Source organism: Falco punctatus (assembly GCF_963210335.1).
Source record: "Falco punctatus genome assembly, chromosome: 1".
Classification (NCBI taxonomy): domain Eukaryota; kingdom Metazoa; phylum Chordata; class Aves; order Falconiformes; family Falconidae; genus Falco; species Falco punctatus.
Genome location: NC_137580.1, coordinates 54998646 through 55017341, shown reverse-complemented (window position 1 = coordinate 55017341; position 18696 = coordinate 54998646). Strand labels below are relative to the sequence as shown.

At 38.8% G+C, this 18696-nt stretch overlaps 1 protein-coding gene across 2 annotated transcripts; it reads right to left on the bottom strand.

Moving 5' to 3' along the window:
- Nucleotides 1-4614: 4614 nt before the first annotated feature.
- TMEM33 (transmembrane protein 33) lies at nucleotides 4615-16785 on the bottom strand. 2 transcript variants are annotated; one of them, XM_080398808.1, is made up of 8 exons: nucleotides 16548-16785; nucleotides 16375-16439; nucleotides 15191-15285; nucleotides 14600-14787; nucleotides 13558-13625; nucleotides 12629-12762; nucleotides 9783-9866; nucleotides 4615-8391 (listed from the first exon to the last, which is right to left on the bottom strand). In XM_080398808.1, exons 1-8 carry the CDS (start codon nucleotides 16768-16770, stop codon nucleotides 8262-8264), a joined length of 987 nt encoding a protein of 328 aa, XP_080254934.1. In that variant the 5' UTR covers nucleotides 16771-16785; the 3' UTR covers nucleotides 4615-8261. The 2 variants fall into 2 exon arrangements, with proteins under 2 accessions (XP_080254934.1, XP_080254935.1); XM_080398809.1 differs by having other exon boundaries at nucleotides 16564-16641.
- Nucleotides 16786-18696: the final 1911 nt, after the last annotated feature.

Below are 18696 nucleotides of genomic sequence, written 5' to 3'. Positions count from 1 at the left end.
GGCAGCTACAATCAAATTATGGAGAAGGGAAAGATTCATACAAAACATATATCCAGAAGTGTGTGCTCCATGGTTATGGAAAAGTACAAAAAATATTTACTGTTCCCGGATCAATAATTCCATACCCACACATGCAGGAAATACTTCTATTGTAAAGCAGCAACATCCTAAGCAAAAAGAAATCAGGATTCTGCTAATATATATTACCGTGCTTTATGACTGCAAGGATTTGACAATAAATGTTTTTAAAAAGATCTTTATTATGAGATGCTCTCACAGATCATGGGGTCTTTTAGCATCCCAACAATCATAACAAACATTTAGACTTGCAAGTGGTTACTTCTTTAAAGAAACCTTAACCATAAATCTGGTTTTCTTCTGATCTCCTTTCTAATGCATAAGGCAGACAAATTCTTGCAAAGCCAAAGTACAATAAATCATGGAGAGACATTATTCTTCTGAAAAATTTAAAGGGAAAAAAAAGACTCTCCTATAGCCAATAGGCACATGAAGAGCACATGAAATTACTAAAATGTTGTGCTTCATAGTTGCAGACCGGCCACTAGAGGTCAGTGGTTTGGAATAAAATTAGCACACGGAAGAATGCCAGTTCATTTCAAATGAAAAAAATCGTATTATCAAATTAAACTTCCAGCCTTTAAGTAAGGAAAAAGAACTCTTCAAGGTTAGAGCACTCATCTTTATCCTAAATCATAAAGCTAGTTCAACATCCTTAAACACAATACTAGGTATATAATACATGGAAAAAACTACTCTTTATTCTCTACAGTAATATGCAGACATGCATAGAAACACCAGAACAGCCAAAGCTTTCTGCATCATCAGGTCTAGTCTCCTGCTACTCCACCTGTCCTACAGTCTCATACATGAACAAATCAAGGACCAGCTTAAAAGCAGCTCAATTCTTCTGCTTGTAAGGAAAAAAAAATATTATAAAAATGTGAAATAAGTTTGACTAGTACTTTTGAAGTGTATAAAGGGCAGGATATTAGAAGCACTTATGTAGCACAAGAATCTTTTTTTAAAAACTATTTCCCTTACAAACGTGTAACACCGCAAAGAGGCAAGGCTGGCAGAGGGCAGGAAGAGTTTTTTTCATTATAAAGAACAAAGTGTATTAATATATCCCAATGACAAAAAAACCCAATCAAAATACACGTTTCATTTAGTCATTTATCTGCTGCTTTCAGTATACATACACACCATCAATCCACAGCACACTGATGCAACCAAACATCTGGCTTACCTCTGCCCCAGAGTGATGTTAAAAAATTTGAGAGAATTAAAAATGTGACTGGAACCACTGGATGCTAAACAAAACACCTGCTGAATTAATGCTTGATGCTGTAACTAGTTTCTAAGGCTTCACTATTTGTCTTACACAATTATACAACTGAAAAAATGCCACTGGATACAGGATAACTCAGGAAGTCAACTACAGATTTCTATCTGCCATAATGGCTTTCATTTAAACTTAACATTGAAAGGATTCACAAGGATTTTTGTTGTGCTTTAGTTAGAACCTAACTGAAGTTGCTATAGCAGAAAGTATTTTGAAAGGAATTGTAATAGACAAACATCTGTCATCTCAAAACACTGGTCAGATTGTCTAGTTTTAAAAAATTAAATCAAAAATGTTAAAAAGATAAATTACAAATATCATATTCTATACGTGTCTTTACACACAGAAGCAAACGTCAGTAAAAAACCCCATGCAGTTGCATATACATCTTCCACTAGATTGCCAATATAAAAAAGTAGCAAAGCAACATAGAAAGGTAAAAGCTTAAAAAGTCAAGTAACCCAGTAGCAATATAGAGCAGAGGAAGTGTTTATTTCTCTACTTTTCCACTACAGGAACTTCAAACAGAATGGACAAGAACACGTAATTGCACTGCAGCAGTTTTCCATTTTAAGTAAACCAAGATCAGCATGTCAGCTCTTGCACAACGAGGCAGCATCCAAACGTGCTATTCCAATAGTATTTTCATAGAGACTAGAGTTAGCAATAATTTACAACTAAGAAACTTAAAGTGCTATCCATAGGATACTGGTGGCATAAACCCATTAATGGTGAGTTTGGGTTTGTGAAAGCAACAGAGCACCAAGTAGGATTTCCAGATCTTTTTACCAGAGCTCAACTCTTCTGTGTTCTCGTTATTCTCCCCATTCTTCCTCCTTCTCCTTCTGTTATATTTCTACCTTTGTGAGAAGTTCTGAAAAGTTGACATTGCTTTAACCCTTGCAGATAAGCTGAAAATCAGAAGCTATAAAGGTGCAGGGTTAATTTTCCTGCGAAATATCTCAACCAAGTGATGCACCACCTTCATCCAACACACTCTTGCTCTTCACATTGGCAAAGATGCATGAGCGAACATTCATGGGAACACACACAGCAATGAAAATACCAAGACCTGCACTTGTTCTCAGAGAAGGCAGGTTCCCCACCCCAGGCAGGAGCCTGGACTGCTGCAACACTTCACTGGCCTCACCAGCAAGACACCATGATCAGGCACACGGAAACCGATAAAGGGAGATGATCAAATTAAGTTAAGAGCAAAATCATGCCTCCTCAGAATACAATCCACACTGCTGCTTCTACAAAACTGCAGCTGGGTGGTGGTAGCCAGCTGCAGCAGAATAAAGCCCACGTGGTTGGCACTGGGGCTGAACAGAAGTCAGCTATGTAATGTGCCACCACAATTGAGCTAAGCCTAGCCCTCGAGAAGAGGGTAACACAAGGCCACACTACTAACACTGGTTTACAATTTGCTTACTAGTTGCGAAACACATTACTATACTGATCCAAATGCCAAGTAATCAGGCCCTAGCTATGCCTTGGTTTCAGTTCAGCAGTAGCACTTAGTTAGTAGGATGTAATCATAGTCACAAAGTAACCTACTTTAAGATTAAAGGGACAGGACTCCTGCCAAAACACAGGTGTACAGTGTTTCTCTATTAACACCTGCACTGAAAACACAGCAGTACACTGAGCACACAGATACATTTTTTAACAGGTTCATGTTACATATGCCAAGTATAAAGCAGAATAGCTCCAATGACCATGATCAGCTTTTGTTGTGGTTGATATACAACTTAATCTTGCTGTTTCTCTAGACAAAGCAAATGAGAAGCCGCAGTACCTCACTGCATCCTGCACCGGACGGACACACACACAAAAACACAACAAAAAAACTCACCCCACAACAGCCAACACACACCTAGAATGTTTAACATGGAAAGCTGTTGGTCAGTAGCTCAAACTTGGAGATTTGAACTTAAACAAGCGCTATTTTGCAACACAACATTAGTAATATTTTAAATCCAGAAAAAAAAAAAAACCTGTGCAATTTGATTTCAAAAACATCAACAAAACCATAGCTATATCAATACAGAAAACAATTTAATTTGTTTCAAAATAAATATTTGACATACAAAGCACATACAGTGAAAAAAGGTCACAAATTACAAATGGAGATACTTGCTCATTCACTGAGAAAAGCCCTTGGTATTTCCAATTTCGTTCCATCAAATTTATCATTCTTGCTGATTTAAGCACAGCACTAAACAAATATGGATCCCAGTGCTCTCTTTCACAGGTACTGGTATGGATAATTTACTGCAGTGATCTAATTTGAAAATCAGTAGGGACCAGTAAATCGCTGCATAAAAGAAAGAGCGAATGAGGTGCTTTTTCCTTAGTGTCAGCAGCCTGTGATTATTATGTTTATTAGATTTTCTTGAAAGAGCTTCACATTTTCTCAAATATGCAGGAGAACTATATTTCCCCTCTGAGCCCTTACATTAGCATTTTGTGCCTCAGTCCTTGAATACAAGTAAAAGATGAATTTTCCAATTAATTTTAGAAGTTTGTACCATCTGGATGGCACAGAGCTAAGCAATGAAACTCCCTTACCTGCACGGTATCTGCCATTATCACAGAGCTGGCTTCTGCAGAAAACTTGGTAAGTTATGCTGACATTTTATGAAAAAGATATTCTTGAATCCACATTTAAGATTAAATTCAATTACATTTTGCATCCTGATAATGCATCTTTAAAATACAGGATTGCTTAAGGTTCTATCCTTGAAAGGCAATTTAAGACAGCAAGGCCTGAGTCTTCCTGTGATTTTAAGAAAATTATAGCACAAGAGAAGTTACAGTACAAAGATACAGTAACCAATTTCAGTATGTATATATAGTTTAACCACAAATACTTGTATCGCAACAATTAAAAATTATGGTCAATTACAACAGATCAACATACTTTACTAACATCTAGCATGCAAGTGCTTGCGATCTTATTCTACTGTTATTTTTCCTCACCAGAAAGATGAGGATACCAGGGGCCGTACCTAGCTCTTGCACATGGGAATCAATTTTTGACGTCATTTTAAAAGAACATGCTGTTGTTCTAGCTTAATGGTCTTTTGCTACCCTTAATCTAGGTGCTGTAAGGTACAGTACCTTTTGAAAGTGTTTAAGCAGCAGTTAGTATCATTTTGGAAAAAGGACCGAGCAGTCTTATGTGGTGTAGAAACAAATCAGTTGCCTGTGGATGCTTGTCCAACTTTTTTTTAAAAAAAAAAAAAAATCTATTTCCTGCTCTGCCATAGCTCTTACATTGCCTCAGGTGAGTGCTCTTTCCTTCCATGCCTCAGTTCCTGTCTGTAAAGTGGGCAAGAAGTGTACTTCCTTAATTAACAAGGGATCTGTACAGCAAGTCTTACAATATGGTGCCTAACAATAAAAGAGGTCCAACACAGACCGTACAAAATAACCAGCTACATTATTTGTTTGGACAGTACTATTACATACATGGTTAGCAGCTCAAAAACTGTTGGAACAAACAGTGGTTCATGATTATGTTAAAAATCCTTAAAACATGTAACTAAATATTAATGGATATTGCTCCCTTTGAACGTCCATCAAAAGGGAACAAAACATAAAACTGACAGCACAAAAATGACAAAAAAAGTATAACAGTAGATAAAAGACAATAAAGGAAAGGATGGAGGCTTTAGTGAATTACTTTGCATGTAAGAAATTCAAAAAGTGAGAACAGACAAGTCTTATGTCACAGCATCACTTCCACAGCAAGCTTGTGCACAGCAAGGGGTAGGTCTACCCACAGAATCTATGCAAAAGCACTTTTAATTCACAAAAGCCAAGACCATCAAAGACTATGACCAGTGTGATTTGTATCAGTGGAAACAGTTGCCACATTAGATAGATAACCTTTCAGTGGGACAAAAACCTCTTCTGTTTCGCATTTGGGGTTGGCAAGCATTTTATGGTCAGTTGCAAAACTTTACTACCAGACTTCTGTTACAGCCTCTGCATCACAGCTAGCTGTTGACAGCACAGCAGCATGAACATACGGTTCTTTTCACCAGAAAAAAACTCAAGCTAACAGCACGCAACCAGCATTTCATGTGTTTAATCGTTAGCATAGAAACAGTCACAGACTGTGGTAAGGAAGCAAGAACAAGGACAGAATGGTTTTGCCAGCATTGAGGAAACAATGTTACCACTTCAGCAGCCTAAAGGCTGCAGTAAAAATCGAAGTTGAAGCAGAGTATAGGTCAGTTGCCCTATTTATTTTGCTTGGAAGTTATTCTTACCCCATGGTTCCATGTTGTCTTGGCACATCAGAGAGGTAAGTTTTACTAGGCCACAAGTAAAATCCAGACCTCATTTGTCAAGCAACATCTTGCAAAGCCAAGAATATACTACTAGCCAAATCAAACCCCACTTATGAAACATATTCCTCTGCTTGACCCATTTTTAAGACTTAATGAAGAGTTAACAAGAATTCAGTATCCACATATAAGGTCTACTTCATAACACCATCTTCCAGCCCTCTCTTTACTGAAACCTCATTCACTTACTCCTTTTAATCTTCCTCAACCATCCAGAGTAAGACCTCATGACTTTGCATCCTTCAGTTACAGATGCAATACATCAGATCCAATTTAGACTCCTCTCTAATTTAATAACAGCATACAATTAAAGGAACAGTAGACTGCACCCAGAACAGCAGTCTTAGACCACATAAATTTGCTCAGAAGTAACATGATATTTTGCTTATATTAATTACAATAGTATTTATTTGCCTTCCACTCCCAGTATGGCAGACCAACCTACATGATCAAATTAATTTTTAAATCAGTGGTGCAAATAGCTGAACAGAATCTGACGTCACCACTTGAAAAATATACCATGGAACATGAAAGAGGGTCTAGAATAGCACTGAAGAATTAAAATAGTAAGAGGTACGTCTAGATTTCTGCTCTGATTAGACACCATTGTTGCAGTGCTTATTCTTGGGTTAGATTTTGAAGGAAAAGGGTCATACATTTTTGCACTTTAGAAGGCAAAAATTCCCTATAAAACAATTTAGAAACACACAAGACATTATGTCCCAGTTCAGAAGCAGCCATGGGAATGTAAGAACATGCACACGTACACGTCAGCATTCTGCTCAACTTCCAGGTTCAAGCATCAGTACGTTCTGTTAGAGAGAAAATAAGCTTGAAGAGCCTAGCAAATTACATTTAACACTCCTTTTATTGCAGTAGAAATTTTAGTTTTTATAAAATCCTCAAATTACAGGATATACATATAATTAATCTTGTTGCAAGTTCTTAGTAGCTGTAGAGCGTTACTGCATGCAGTTGCTTCTGCAGTGTTCTATAAATAGCTAATCATGTTCAGAGAGCAAGACAAGTAGCCAAAGAATATATTCAATTACCAATTGGTTCATCAGCACCAAGAGGTTGAGCAAAAAATGAAGTTTATAAATACATGGCTCTGATCTAACGAACTAATACAAGTGGGAAGTCTGAATGATATCCACATCACAAACAAGGTAATTCAATAGTTACAGGAAAATACTTGGCTTCAAGACTGTTTTTCAAAGTGTTTCATATAAGATTTCTCTGACCAAGGAAGAAGAGTTAAGTACAGTGCTATAGAAGTTTACAGAAGGTCAATGAAAACCATTTAATTTTATGCAATTAATTACAGAACAGTTTACAGAAAATTTAACTACAAAAAATTAGGCAAATACTTTGCCTTGAATTTATGGAAAGAAGTTGTGTTCAGACAATATTCTTTTTCTACTACCTACCTTTCAGCTGCTGGGTGAATGCATTATCAGCACACAATTTAATATTCATTTCTGTAGTCATGACATTGGCTTCAGATCAGTCATCAGATGGATTTATGCCAAAAAAATCCTACACCCATTTGTTTCAGAAGCTGCCTAAACAGGTGCAATCCTTTATGCAAATGTCCCATCACAACCAGAGTCTCAGAAACTGAAAGAACCATTTATATAGCACTAGCTACAGATTAACTTCCTAAAAAGCTGACATGCTTGAATTACTGCAGTGTCATATTTCTGTGGACACAAGAACTAATCTGCTATGATTCTGCAACAGTTACTTCATTTACATTGATTCCCTTAAGAGATGGTTAAGTTTAAGCATTGCATCTTTGTCTGGAAAGCCTATAGGTCAGCAATTTGGCTTGGTAAAACATCTTGTTATGACTAGATAACTGCACAGTTTTCTATGATCAGTCTCGATTATTTCTTCCAACAACATAACGTAAGATTGTCACAAGGTAGAAACTTGGAAGAGTTCTTTTTAAGTATTATTAATAAAAATAGCCTCTCCCCAGAAAAGGTGTTAACTATGTCAGCTTGACAGATTTTAATCCCTTTTGTTAAATTCGAAGTGGACCATATTTTTACATTGGGTTTAGTAATTTAGACAAAATGGTTCTACAGATACATTTAGTAAGCAGAAGAATACTGTCCAAAGTATTCTGCATAGGTATGTGTACCAATGCTATCCACTGGAGACATCCTACAGTGGCTATAGTTCCAACTAACATAAACCTACTGAGCACAGATTTCTTAAGAGTTTTAGTTAACCTCAAACACTCCTCGATTCCAAAAAACCACAACTCCTTATGACTGGGCATGTTTTGGATAGGATGCAGCTACTTTCCCCCCCCCCCCTCAGCCCACCAGTTAGCAACACAGCACAGTAATTTTAAGTTTCCATGACTTGCTTTTCATATTCTAAGTTTCATATTATCTCCAAGAAAAGCATATACACATTTTTTATACAGCCTGGAGTGAGATCAGTGTAAAACCAGGAATTTATAATCATCAGCAGAAGTGCCAGCTGCTCATAATGTTCACAAAACATAAGTGCCTGAAATTTGGCTATGCAACGGTTGGTGCCAATCTGCTTATAAAGGAAATGCTGCTGAGGCACAGTCTTCTTACAAAAACAGGGCATGAGGGTTTCATTATTAAGTGTTCAACAACAATCCTCAGCTCAGTGAAAAGAGTCCTGAAAAAAAACAGATTTAAAGAGTTTTAAAATCCTACAACATTTATCAGAAGTATCATCTAAATCTATGTTTTTCATTCACTTCTTTTCTCAACACCACACACACATACTCTAGTTCGCAAGTTCTATAGATCAGCTAGGTGTTGTAATATCTTGCAAGAGCTTCAGAATTCTTGTCTTTTAAATATTAAGCATTTTAATTAACTTTAGTTCAGCAGCTTCCAGCTGAGGACAGACAAAGACAGCAGAAAAATTCTACCTTCAAGCAAAAAAAGTTATTAAAAAAGAATCAGTAATGCTTTATCAGAAATAGCGTAAGGACTTGGGAGGTAATTGTGTGTTTGCACTGCTTCCTGTCAAAACACAAGAACCCTGCATTCTAGAAGCAACTATTAGAAGACAGACATGAGAAGTAAAACCCACATCACTAGTTTCCCTTAAAACTACATAAATGCCAGTAGAACATCTTGAATAAACTAGTTCTATTGCAAATTAGATTTAGTATTGCACAACTTAAATTATTTTTAGATACCAAAGTAGTAAAGGGCCTTCATAGATCTATTTTTTTTATTAAAAAACTACATGTACTATGATGGAACAATTGATCTCTTACAAAATAGCAAGGAATAGGAGGCAACTAAGCTTATAATTCTCAGACCTGTCTTTACATACTATGGCAGCCAAAGCTACTTCCTTAATACTTTAACAAACCATTTTCTAATCAAGTAGTGATTGGGCTGGAAAGCATGTTCACTAAAATCTTACACAATGTAATGCCTGTCACGTGCACAGTTCTAAGAAAACACTGACCTGAGCAAATCCTGATAGAAATACTTACGATTTCGAAGTTTAAAGCAGTATTATTGGCTTGACCAACTTTCAAACAAAATCAATAAGGCTCTAATTTCTATTATAATTCATCTGACTTATGAATTTAACTAAAGGAGGTAATGAACATGTTGACAGAAAAAAAAATCTGTGGATGATCTTAAACATTACACAAGTTCATAAGCACCTCTTCATGTATAGGCTTAGCCTCAGACAGGCCTGGAATCTAAAAACAAGGACATCTTTCTGGTAAATGGTTGCAGAACAGTTGGAAGACTTTCTTCTCCCAAAACATAGTTTTAATTACTCAAGCATGCTCTGAAAGCTTCCATTCAAGAATGGTGGTACACTTCAGAAAAGTACAGTTAGATAAAATGAATGTCACCTTGAACCAGCTGTGTGTTTTGGGTTTTTTTTAGAATCCAGATGTATTCCACATTCTATGATTACCAATTGCAGATTTAGTATTATGAGCTATGCATTCATTTTAGAATGAAAATGAATGCATATGCCTGAACACTATGCAGTTAAACATTAACTTTCAAAATCAATGTAGTGCTTACCGACAGTATGGATTTCGCCGAGAGGAGTAGCGTAATGTAAGAAATCTATAGTAAATGAATGGCTGGAGCAGACTCCCTTGCCCACTGAAAGAGAATAGAGAAGCAGGGCTTAATACTGACAGGAAAAAAAAAAATCAGTACTTTTCCTAATAAAAGCAAACAAACTACTTAGGCTCAAAAAAAGCTAGATTGGGGTCACATCGGTTCAGATAATCTAAATCTGGCAAGAAAAACACATAACTAGATACTTATGAAAGCAGAAACTTACATTATAGAACTGCTCAATGAAGCACCTGAAGTGCTGTTCTTGTATTGATTTTATATTTATTTTTTTTTACATGCCTCATTTCTGGTGGCGTGTAGAGGGATGAAGCTGAGTTAATTAACATTGATAATACACAGCTGTGGGCTGGCTTCAGGGGCAGTGAGGGACTGCTTCTGTTTAAAGGTTGGGCAGCCATGGAAGAGAGAGCAGCCAAGGAAGAGAGAGGAGGAAGAAGCAGAGAGAAGAGAGAGGACGCGCACCCAGGATGAGGAGAAACTAGGAGAAGGCAGCAGACGGACTGACATGAAGAGTATGTTGGTATGAGATGGTAAAGGACCTTGTTGCAGCCAGTTAGTTTGGAGAGTGCTGTGACAGTGGTGAGCAAAGAATCACAGAAACGATGGTGGATGCCTATTCAGTGTTAAAAAAAGCTTGCTGGTCAAGCACAGAAATTGGCTGACAAAGAGTCCAGTTAGAGCAAGCTGCTTCAGCTCTAATTGAAGCACTTTCAGCATGTGGACCATATCTTAGTGTATTTTGCAAAACTCAGAACACACTGGAGATTACAGATATTTTGAGACACAAACACCAAGCTGATACCCGACTATGTCAGCGTACACTGAAATTAGGTTTTGATACTATATAAGGCTGCTGTTTCACATGATGGTGCTGTAAAATAGTGAAAGGATAGCACACAAACCACATACAGCAAAGCACTGAAATAACACAAGTTTCATTTTAATGACTGAAGCTTCTTCCTTATATAACACAGTATTAAAAAGCTCCATCTGAAGTTGAACATAACAGTTCCAGTAGCTACAGCTCCTTCAAGTATGAGCAATATCTTTACCCAGAAGAAAAAATACAAAGTGAAAAGGAAAGTGAGCTACAGGACAGGGGGAAAGAGGAAATATTGCACTTTTACAGTATTTACAAGCAATTTAATATGATAAAACAGTTTAAAGAATAAATTCTCACAATAGCTGCATTTAACCATTATATTATTTTACAATTTGGTATATGATCTTTTATAAACTTCAGTATCTACTAGGTGACATATGAAATAGTAACACTTCACATACTAACTTCTCCAGAGAGAGAGAGGCGCTAAAAAACTTCTCCTAAAGACAAGTTTCAGATACTGAATACAGAATAACTGTCAGTTGGTAAGCAGCCTTAAATAAACTGAATCCTCCAGGGCAGAAGTACTGAAGTGTTCAGCTGACATATCAAAAGATAAAAGACAAATTACACATTCTATCAACTTCCAAGAAGATAAAGCCTCTCTTCTGCTGCCTGTGAGACCACTCAAGACAAATGCTCTCACTGGGCTATGACTTGTATAGAACAAAGGGGCATATTCCCCCTCCAAATATTAAAAGGCAATGACCCAAACTTCAGTGACTGGCAGGTCATTATGCCTATACGATTCCAACATGCATATGTTCAAGATCCCTAAAATCAATACAACAGGCTGCACAGCAGGCAAAACCAACCGGAATTTAAAAAAAAAAAAAAAAAAAAAAGAGACAAGGGTCACTGGTCAGAAGTAACATAGGAGAGGACACAACCTACTCCTGTTTGCCTACTTCGAGCACAAAGCAATTTCATGCCACTTACATTTCTGGAATCTAACAGTCAAAAATAAAGAGTTCGCTCCCAGGGAAGCTGAAGATCTTAATATTCTATTACAAAATTAAACTTACTGAACAATGTAGGAGAACACAAGTTACAGGCCTGAAAAACTTTGATTTGACCGAACAACGTCATCCATGCTATGAAAGGGAAGTGGGTTTTGGTACTCATTTATATCAGTGTGAATGCTTTTTTATTTCATGATGCACCAACTTGAGAAGTCTAGGAATCCAGTAAATTTAACTCTAAGTTCAAGTCTCATGTGGTTTGACCCCAGCTGGCAACTAAGTACCACACAGCTGTTCACTCATTCACATATGTACACACATCCCCGGTGGAATGGGGAGGAGAATCAGAAAAAGGTAAAACTTACGAGTTGAGGTAAGAACAAGATAATAACTGAAAGTAAAATATAACAACAACAACAGCTGCAATGAAAAGGGGAGAGAGAGGGAACGAAAGGAATAAAGCCCAAGGCAAGTGATGCACAATACAACTGCTCACCACCTGCTGACCAATGTCCACCCTGAGCCCATCAGTGGCCCCCAGCCAACTCCCCTCCAGTTTATATAATGAGCACAATGTTCTGTGGTATGGAATATCGCTTTAGCTAGTTCTGGTCAGCTGTCTTGACTCTGCTCCCTCCCAGATTCTTGCACACCTGCTCACTGGCAGAGCATGGGAAACTGAAAAGCCCTTGAGTTAGTATAAACATCACCTAGCAACAACTAAAAACATCAGCATTATCAACATTATTCTCATACCAAATCCAAAACACAGCACTGTACCAGCTATTAAGTAAATTAACTTTATCCTAGCCAAAACCAGAACAACTTGGTCAGCCAGAACCATCCAAACTGAGATCTGTGACCCATGTAACTCAATCCCAAAAAGTAATCTTGTGTAAAAAGTTTCTAATTCTGAAAATACTTATTGTAATTCTTACCTGAAGAGCATAAAAACTGTAGCTGGCATCAGGAAAATTTCATTGCAAGCAATGAATTTTAGAATATTCTGTTGATTAGCATTCAGTTTCTCTAGAAGATTTCTCAGAAAGGGCAGACTATTTGAACTTCGTGCCTTTTAAGAAGAAAAAAAAGAGATTGCCAGAAAACTTGCAAGTAACACCTAGCTTCTCTAACACAAAGAAACCAAAATATTAATAATTATCATTTACAACTCATTTCAACATTTTAAGACTAGATCCTTTAAAAACATTGAGATCAGTATCCTGAAGAAAACTACCGGAAGCTTAGAACTCCATAATTACATGAAGTACAATTAAAAACAGAAGGTGTTGCAATTCCCTCACCCATTTATTTTAGGTTCAACTGCACAGAGATAGCCACAAGCCTGAATCTGTCCACTAGGAGGAAGTGCCTATGGTAGCAAGACAGCCCAGTTAAGAACACCAAAGGTCAACCTTACATTAGGCTGCACAAATCAGTTCATTGAGCAGCAGGTCCAACTGGCAAGTATTCTGCTTACTAGCCTCACCCTGCAGTTAGTTATTTTACTACTGAAATAGAACATTAAATTTCACAGATTATGGTTTAGCTTGGAAAGACATGTCTTAAGTTTCAACTTAACTGTTACACAGCTTTTACTTCATTCGAAGAACAGCAGTTGAAGAAAGACAATTAGTGTCAACTCCAACACATCGCTGGGTCACAACAGAAGTGGGGAGAAGGGGGGCCAGAAAGAACCCAAAAAAAAAAAAAAAAAAGGGGGACTTCTCAGATTCTCTGTGCTCAGATTCCACAATACACTAACTCCTCTAGCAGCTAAAGGAAACCATAATTGCAACTCAAATCTGTTTATAAACCCCCAAAATACCAGCAGCATTAATTGTATCACACATCATATCATACTTACATCAAGAACCTTCTTTGTATACGTGGCAGCATGAAGCAAAGAGAACAGCAGAACTGGAAAAATACTCACTGAAGCAAGCAATAAGGAAAATGATAAGCTGCACAAGTGCTTTATTTCTCTGTGATGTTATGCTAACACAGAAGTCATAGCTCGATGGCTCTTTGCAAGAGGTTGGTTGGAATGACCTATACCGGATTAAGTAATGTATGTCTAACATCTGTATTTATAGCTCTTCCCTGTTTCTTACACCTCTTCACTACCGATTTTTATTAATTTCAAAATATGTGTATATGCAGGTATGCAAAAGTACAACATACACCATTATACACCAGTGCATTTCTACTGAAATGCATTCTTTCTGCATGAAAGACACAAGAGATTACTACTTAAAACCTATCAAATACATGTAATCATAATATTTTTTTTATTAAGAGATGCTACAGAATGGATTTCTTTGTCAAAGAACATGCAGTTGCCAGCCATGCAGGCTCTAGAGAGCAAGAACATTGACATTCCTTTGCCAGTGACATTTAACAGTAGGACATTAAGCATATAGAGAGAGCGGCACAAAGAAAAGTCTGTTCTTACGTATCATCTTTGATAAGCCACAGGAGTAAGTCTTTTTTGCAGACTTTATCTGTTCAATAACTCATCTGAAAAAGCTAGTACTGAATAATTGTCTCTCTACATGACGTATATCCTACTTACAGTTAGTACTCATATAAACCCAGTACTGGTAATAAATTAAAGTTAGCAGCTTCTCTAAGTACCACTTGAGGCTGGTCATATAATCCACCAAATTTATGCCTCACAAAAAGAAAACTTAAGTAACTAGAGACTGCAGTGCACTTAGTCACAGAGGTCATTAACCTGAATATGGATCAATCAACATAAGCCTCTCCTATTTTACACAGAGTATGTTCTATGAATAGCAAACATTCTAGTTTAAACTAGTTTTTCAAATCGTGGCACAGGTGAGGAAAAGAATCAAGTTTTTTAAATATTTAAAAAACATTACCAGGATGACACAAGTAAAGGATACTTGTAACAGGGTAGGAATTCACAAAGATAAGAGAGTACAACAGGTAGTGGCAGCTGTCCTCCAGCAAAGCCTGGGCCAGAAACGCCCTGCTAAGCTGAAAGTGCGGTAGCCTTTGGTGTAGTCGGAGGGCACTAGTAAGAGCATTTGCCAGCAAGGCACGCTGATAAAAGCTTGCTGCTTCATGCAACCTGCAAATCATCAGAGGAGACGTTACCATATGAACAAGCCCCTGCTCAGAAGCCTTCCACCCTTGAGAATTGCATCATAATTGAACAATACCCAAAGATAAAACTCAAAAACTGGTAACACGGACTTACTACAGGTACCAAAGGTAAAACAACTTAATACATTACTCTGTAACTTAACATAAAAACATGCCTTTGCCACTATTTTGCAGTTGCTCAACATATTTCTCCAAACATATCTACAACTGGTTTAAAACAATCTAAAATCTGTAAACTGTTCTGACAAAAAGCATCCAAGTCAGCTGAATAACAGACATTTACCCTTACATAAAAAAAAACTCTATGAAAAGGGAGTATAGTTACTTTGTAGATTTTTTATGCTAGTTTACAATATTACAATACATACCCTAGAAGAGGCAGGACAAATAAAGCTGAGCAGTAAACCGTGAACAAGCGGGAAATCCACATTGCTGTATCCAACTTGTTAGCCATCAAAAATTGCTACATTAGAGGAAGAAAAGAAAACACCCAACCCCCACAGAAATTGGTATCTTAGTATTTGCATATAATGAACACTCTTCCCTTCTATATTAAATTGAGTTTTTCTCCAACCTTGAGCAGAAGCAAATTATAGCTTGAAGCAAAGAGCATCTTTTTATTCATCAATATTTGATTCATATGAAGTTACTAACCAGATCAACAACAGCTAGGCTTCCTCAGAACCAAAAGGTTCCTTTGTACACTACAACTAAATACAGTCGTAAGATCTTCTATGGAAGTATTTTTTCTATAGAAACCAACCTCACTAAACAGCCAACTTCAAAAATGTAATCATGCAAAGTTCTGTTTAGAATACACTGCCCACACCTGGGGCTAAATCTCCACAATTCTTACTGGGGAGAAAAAAAAGAAAGGGTCTGGCAAAGTTAGCATAACTACACTGTAAGGAAACTGGCATATTTTTGGTGTACGTATTCTTGACCTCAAAAAAGCAAAAAGCTTTTAACAGTAACCTAGCACCTCTCCCATTATTGGGGCTCTCCTTAACCACAGCCATCTTCACTCCTGATACAGTCTCTGTACCAGAAAAGCTCTAATGAAACACAGCATGGTTTTGCCTGCTAGGTGCCTAAGAGTCAAAACATCAGCTTCCTTTCACCCGAAAGAGCTCTAAGGTTTTTTCCAAATACGAAAAATATGAGCTTTTTAAGACTTTTCCTCTATGTTCCCAGACCCTTTTTATGAAAGTGACCTGAAATTAACCTGACCTGCAAACCATATTCGTATCATTATCTTCTGCCTCACTTGCACAATTTAAGTATAGACAGATAGCGGCTGCGACACGGAGTTAGTTTTTATTAAGGTATTTTCAAGAATGGCGGCGCTGCAACAACACGTTTTTATGAAGTGAAAAAACGCTTCCCGTGCCGTCCCCGGCCGAGCTACCGGCCATACCACGATCCCAGCAGGGCAAGGGGTGTCCGCGCCACTGGAACGACGCCGCGGCCGGCCCACGGCCCTCACGCTCGCCCCCACCCCGCACGGGCCGAGCCGGGCCGGCGCGGCGGCCTGCTCCCGCACCCCCCTTACCACGGCTCCGCCGCCGGCTCCGCCTTGCATGGGCCCGTTCTGCGTGGAGTCTGCCATGGCCGCACCTGCGGGGAGAGAAGCGCCTGAGCTACAGCACCGACGACCGCGGCGGCCGCCACCTCCCGAGCGTCCGCTCCCAGGCCGACACCGCAGCGCGGCCGCCCGCCACACACCGCAAGCGCCACACACCGCAAGCGCCACGCACGGCACGGCACGGCACGGCACCACGCACTGCTCCCGCGCCGCGCGGACGCGGCCAGACGTCACTTCCGGCGGGCCGCAGGGGCTGCCGGGCAATGTAGGCCGGGCAGCGTAGGCGCGGCGGCGCGGCGCGGCGCGGCCCTGCTGGGAGGCGGGGCGGGCTGCCGCGGCCCCTGGCCCCTCCGGGAGCGGCATCTCCCGCGGCCCGGCCCCTGCCTCCGCCACAGCCCCTCGGGTGCGGCGACTTGCCCGGCGTTGCTGCTCAGCTGGCCCTAGGGGGCCTCCTGTGTTCTGACAGCAAAAGCAACAATATTAATGCTCGCTTCCCTGCTAGTGTGGGGAGTGTTTACTTACTGAGGGCCAAACAGGCCTTACAGAGCCCCTTAGCAAAACACAGACTTAGTGCTGCACATCTGCAGTGTAAATGGGAATCGTAAGGTGACAGGTCCTAGACAGGGCGCTTTCCCGTTCCTTAGTGCTGCGGTAGCAGAGTCAGGTCACACAGAAATGATGCACTGTGCAAATTAGATACTGTGCTGCCTTGGGCTGTGTCCATGTGTTGGTAGTGTTACTAGTCCCCTATAACATAGTAAGACAAAAAAAAAAAAAGCCTTTTAAAAGCCGTGTGTGCCCAAAAGTTCATACTGTGAGGGGTATTAGATTAAAATGCAGCAGCTCTGAAATAAGTTTGTGAAATCTTTGGTCAATAATAATTAAATAAAGCTAAGGAGCTTTAATCAAGCACAGGTATATTAGTAACATTGATAGGGGGACCAAGCTGGATAGCACAAAGCGGAAGCCTCACTCTGCAACATGTAGCATTCACCATTTGCGAGGTCTTGGAAAGGGTTAATCCTCCATTAATCTGATCCTTGTCTTTTTTTTTAATGATCTGTGCTGGATAACTATGCAAACATGTGTCTGTTCTCAGCTGGAAGTCTGTAAATCTAGTATAACTCAGCTGAAGGGGTATCAAAGTAAAAATGTGGGCCTCAAGACCAACCCCCTTGACTTGGAGCTCCTGCAGCCTCTGTGGTGTGTAGGGCTGGGTTTCTCTCAGAGATGTGCAGCAGGTTCCCCCTCCTGGCAGCATGGGTTCCAGAACAGCGAGCCATCTGCTCCGGTTTCTAATCATTCCCAGATGCTTTCAATTACTCTTCAGCAGTAAAAAAGACATATTCTGCAACCAAGGATGTTGGAATCAACATCCTCAATCAGCCTCATTTCTGGTTTATGATGATTAAACTTGAAGATTGATTGGAAGAGACTCGGGAAGACATCAGGAGAATATGTAATGAGGTATGATGATGGGGAAGGAGCAAAACAAGGGTCAGCTGATAGGGATTCTAATGTCATAACAATTACAAGTAAACTAAGGGTTTAAGCAAATTAACACTTTTTAAATGGAAGATGCAGAACCTGGTTTTCCACTTTTTTCCTAACTCTCATCTCTCACTAAGTAGCTGCAAAGTATGCACAAGAGCTACCTGGTGTTTTTGGACCGCTTTTCTGCAGGTGGGGAAGACTCTAGTAAACTGCTAAAGAGTTAAGACTCTCAGTGTGTCTCCTGGGTGCTCTCAAATGTGTAATAAAAAGATTAACAAATGTATATGCTAAACAAAAATCAAGGCTTTGAATATAGCCCAAATAAATTAAGTTTAACCATTACTAGATTATTTTATTACTAAAGAAAATACTAATATATTTGGGAGATTTATTTAGATGCAACTGAAACATGGATATAGATATCAAAGACCACCAGATATTTAACACTGCCAAACTGAACTATCACAAGGGAAAACAACCTGATCAGTCTTCAAGATTATGTATTTCTTAAAAGAACCTAGGATGACAAATCCATGTCTTTATTAGGAATGCTTATTTATTTCTTAGCATTTCTAATTTAGGAAGAACTGAATACAGACACATGCGAAGCAGTCATTTCTAGAGTCTGGTTTGCTAACAGTCGTAACACTTCTGTATTTTCTTCTAGCAAAAGTTGCCTTTCACAGATTGAACTTAATTTCATTTAAATAGAATGTTAAACCATTGTTTATTACCAAAAGTTAATGCCTTTAAAAGTGCCATACTTTTGAAAATTTAATAAGGAATATCACACTT

Bases quoted from the DNA above. Each gene is read 5' to 3' on its own strand.
- TMEM33 (XM_080398808.1), bottom strand. From the start codon at position 16,770: ATGCCGCTCCCGGAGGGGCCAGGGGCCGCGGCAGCCCGCCCCGCCTCC. The intron at 16,440-16,547 runs GTGTGTGGCGGG...CTCTCCCCGCAG, and splicing joins TGCGGTGTGTGGCGCTTGCG to GTGCGGCCATGGCAGACTCC. The intron at 8,392-9,782 runs GTAAGCACTACA...GTTTTTTTTCAG, and splicing joins CGGCGAAATCCATACTGTCG to GACTCTTTTCACTGAGCTGA.